Genomic DNA, 4154 nt, shown 5'->3' with positions numbered 1-4154 from the left:
AAAATGCGCACAGCGCCTCTCTCAATTTGGAGACGCACTTATTAATCCTGCTGCTGCAGTGATGACTTCAAGTAATAAGCTCGGCTATTTAATAAAGTCATAGCCTACTCTCTAATATATGCAACACTGTAGAGCAAAGTGAAAGAGACAAATTCAGCATATATGAAAGGTGATTTGTGATGTTTGGAGATGTCGGTGTGCAGTGCGCCTCCGTTATTTACGCGCCTTTTGCGCTCTCTGGAGCACTGCAGTTGCTGATGTGTGAGGGGAAATTTATTTTTGACGTGAAGAATACTCCGTCTGTAGTAAATAAGCTTTTAGGCTAATTTTGTTTATATGTCAAAATGTTGCAACAAACTTCCAATGGGCCGAACCACCCCCATAGGGAGCTTAGATCATAAAGACTGAAACCAAACAGGGTAGAGTGGCGCCCCCCAAGCTCAATGTGTATTTACTGACACATAAAATAATATTTTATAGGTTTTTTTGTATCTTGGAAATGGCTATGCTTATGGTAACATAATATAAAGTAAAATAAATACATAGGCTACAGTTGACAAATTAATTTGAATTGAATCAAATGTAAGTTTTAGGAGAAAGGCATTTTTCCCAGCTAGTGGGGTAAGATTCCCTGAATAGAGACACGGGCCTTTACAGGCTGACTGGATGAAATTTAGATTCCAGAGGTGAGACGTGATGTAAAAACAGATGTGTTCCAAATGGAACTGGAGGATTCCATGGTTGCTGTTTTGTCTCCAGGTGCATCATTTATATCAGATCACAATTTAAACATAAACGAAACTTCTGACGGTCAAGAAAAGTGTTTCTCACGTTCCACTCGCTGATTTCTTGCAAATTCCCGCTTGTACTAAATACTTCTTCCATCCTGACAAGGACTAAAGACTCACAGAGACTGACGAAAGCCACACAACAAACCTCCATCATGGAAAATGTAAGATTTCAACAATTTGAAAGTCTTCGTTGATTTTCTATGTATTTTACTGTCGAGACCTTCACAAGCCTTAAATTTGACTGATCTTTGACCAGAATGCTCTGCCATGAATAAGCTACTCCCCCAGCCCGGGGTCACATGGTACCGCAAATACCTTGGAGTGAAAATCTGGTTTAATAAGTTGCATGTAAAAGAAGCAGCCACGGACGCGCCTGTTATGAACAATGTAACGTTAGGTCATCAGTTTAATGATGCAGGCTGCCAGAACTGGATTTTTTCAGATCAATTAATATTTTATTTAAAAAAAAAACAATGCTCATTCAAGAATTAAATAATAATGTCATCTTGTTACATCCAATAAATCATTTAAATCAACAAACTCCATGCTGGGATAAACAGTGATATTGTGCTAAGTGTAGCCAGTACTTGAAGTTACCAGCAGATATGTGACAGAGTTTCATTCAGGAGGCTATATGGCTTTCTGGGGGATCTGTAGCGCTACTGGAGTCACTCTGGAGCCTGGCATTAAGTACACCACAGAAAATCTGTATGCTGGGGTTCGCCTAGCAGGGGCCCAATTGCTATTTTATTTTGCTGGCAGTTAATCTGGTTTATGGGGAAATTTTAGGGACAACAAAACTCCATGGGTTTAAAGGTGTAATACGGTGAAAAGCAAAGTCATTAGACAATTCACATTATTCAGAGGCGTTTGTTACATTTATTGTACATTTCCTTGTGCGGCCTAATTTTAAGTTGTGTCTGTATATTGTTGCAGAGTTATGTGCCCACCCAAGACCATGACTACCAGCGAAGGAGAGTCTCAGCACGCCGGGCAGAGAGCGCACAGAAGCCTGGCGCCTACAGCAAGTGTCCATGCTGCAGAGACGACCAGGTCAGACATTTTTCCTATTTTGGAAAAAAGAAAGTGTTATCTCCTGAATCCTTCACAATGTAATAGTTGAGAACTAGAGAATGAGACAGCTTTACAAAGTGGAAAACAAAAAAATTACGATATTCTCAATAGTCTAGGCTACAGTACAGACATATTGCAGTGCTTACTCGTCGTTTTTTTAGTGTCAACTTCAAGTTAATTGTCCTTGAATTTAAATTCTTCTTTTAGCCAGGTGAAAAATAAAATAAAGGTTGCGTCTCTAAAATCCCATAAAACGGACAGAATAAATAAAGGGTTTGTTAATATGACACAGTAGTCCTCTGCAGTGCATCTGATGTAAATGTTTCTCCGGTGAGATTATAAAAGTACTTGGTTGAGTAAGATGTTTCCTGGAGCCTGACACCCTCTCGGGTGTTGCTGACCTTCCTCAGATGCCGAATTTACACCTAAAGCGCCAGCACTCTGCTACTACTGCCGACCTTCCCCAGAAGAGGAAGCGGACTGCTGTGGCCCGTCGTTTCAAACCTTCCGCTGAACATCCAGGGTTGCTGAATTTGGTCCCCACTCCTCAGCCCTCCACCCCGTCTTCTGACATTACAGGGTTGCTGAATTTGGTCCCCACTCCTCAGCCCTCCACCCCGTCTTCTGACATTACAGGGTTGCTGAATTTAGTCCCAACACCTCAGTCCACTATCCCACCCGCTGACCTTCCAGTCGTCTCAAATGTGGCCCCCAGCCTCGAGCCCTCCGCTGCTCCACCGCAACACGACGGCAGCCCTCTGAGAATCCACAACCGTTCGGTGGAAGAGTACCAGCGAATCTACCATGAAGTGGTAGATGATATGCTGAGGTGTGTTTGAGTCAAAAACTCTTTCAAATCAGGTAATCACTCCGTTTTTCCACATATGAGCTTTTTCATCACATGTTTTCATTTTGGTTTCTTCCGCTCCTCAAAGGTTCAAAAATGGCCGGACTCGTCCGTACAGTTTAGAGCTCGGGCGTCGTATTAAGCAGAAGCTGTGGGAGAGACTGGATCGCCCCATGATCACGGAATCAGTCAATGAAGATGGACTTGTTCATGTCGAAGTATCGTACGGAGCTGGTGTCTATCCTACCCTTTATGATGTTGATATATCGGGAGAACCAGAGCCAGCAAAGAAGAGAGCTAAGACAAACAACTAGAACAAAAGCATCAGAAATGATGCAACCTGTAAATAATACTGTAGTTTTAAGTCATTTTAATAAGTTCCACAGTTCTAAGTATCTTCAGTAAATCAGTTCAGTAAGTATAATCAGTAAATCCAGCCGCAACCTAAATCACCTGCCAGGACACAAACTGCCTCTGCAAACCAGCTGAAGTGCCACGTTCCATCCTCCACCTTCAGCCTCCTCCAGACGCTTCCTCTAACATCCACCTGAAGCCTCTTTCAGCCAGATGGAGAGCCTCTCTCACCACCTAGTCTCTTTCACTCAGCTCCAACCTCTGCCTCCAACATTTCAGTCTCCACCAGTCTCTGGTGGACCATCAATCTCCATCAGTCTCTGCCTGCAGCTTTTAACGTCTAACTGCTGCACCCGCCTCCATCTGCAGATTCTGGAAGACAGCTACATACTGTACATATCTCCACCTATAACTTATGAAGTGCCGTGCTCCATCCTCCGACACCAGCAGACCAAAACATGCTCCACCTAAGTCCTCTGACTTTGGCACCTATGACAAGTAAAGAACATATTTACAGTTTTAACAGTTGTTTCTGCCAGAGCCCTGCAGGTGCTGCCTCCACCTGCAGATTCTGTCAGACAGCTGAGGATCAAACCTCCATTACAGCCTGCAGCTTCCACCTCCACCCCCAGACTGTAACAGTTGTTTCTGCCAGAGCCCTGCAGGTGCTGCCTCCACCTGCAGATTCTGACAGACAGCTGAGGATCAAACCTCCACTTACAGCCGCTACGTCAGCCTGCAGCTTCCACCTCCACCCCCAGACTGTAACAGTTGTTTCTGCCAGAGCCCTGCAGGTGCTGCCTCCACCTGCAGATTCTGACAGACAGCTGAGGATCAAACCTCCACTTACAGCCGCTACGTCAGCCTGCAGCTTCCACCTCCACCCCCAGACTGTAACAGTTGTTTCTGCCAGAGCCCTGCAGGTGCTGCCTCCACCTGCAGATTCTGACAGACAGCTGAGGATCAAACCTCCACTTACAGCCGCTACGACAGCCTGCAGCTTCCACCTCCACCCCCAGACTGTAACAGTTGTTTCTGCCAGAGCCCTGCAGGTGCTGCCTCCACCTGCAGATTCTGTCAGACAGCTG

The 4154-nt window shown here is 44.9% G+C and overlaps 1 protein-coding gene across 1 annotated transcript; it reads left to right on the top strand.

The window, feature by feature from the left end:
* Positions 1-437: 437 nt before the first annotated feature.
* LOC119887335 lies at positions 438-3639 on the top strand (the record flags this gene model as incomplete). The annotated part of the gene is given in 4 exon segments (XM_038698153.1): positions 438-952; positions 1728-1844; positions 2276-2694; positions 2801-3639. Coding segments are annotated over 4 exon segments (771 nt in total). The 5' UTR covers positions 438-943.
* Positions 3640-4154: the final 515 nt, after the last annotated feature.

Source organism: Micropterus salmoides, unplaced genomic scaffold (genome assembly GCF_014851395.1).
Source record: "Micropterus salmoides isolate LMB-PRFRI ecotype aquatic unplaced genomic scaffold, ASM1485139v1 Ms_hic_scaffold_4115, whole genome shotgun sequence".
Classification (NCBI taxonomy): Eukaryota; Metazoa; Chordata; class Actinopteri; order Centrarchiformes; family Centrarchidae; genus Micropterus; species Micropterus salmoides.
Note: the sequence above shows the minus strand (reverse complement) of the source record. Positions and strands in the feature narration are given on the sequence as shown.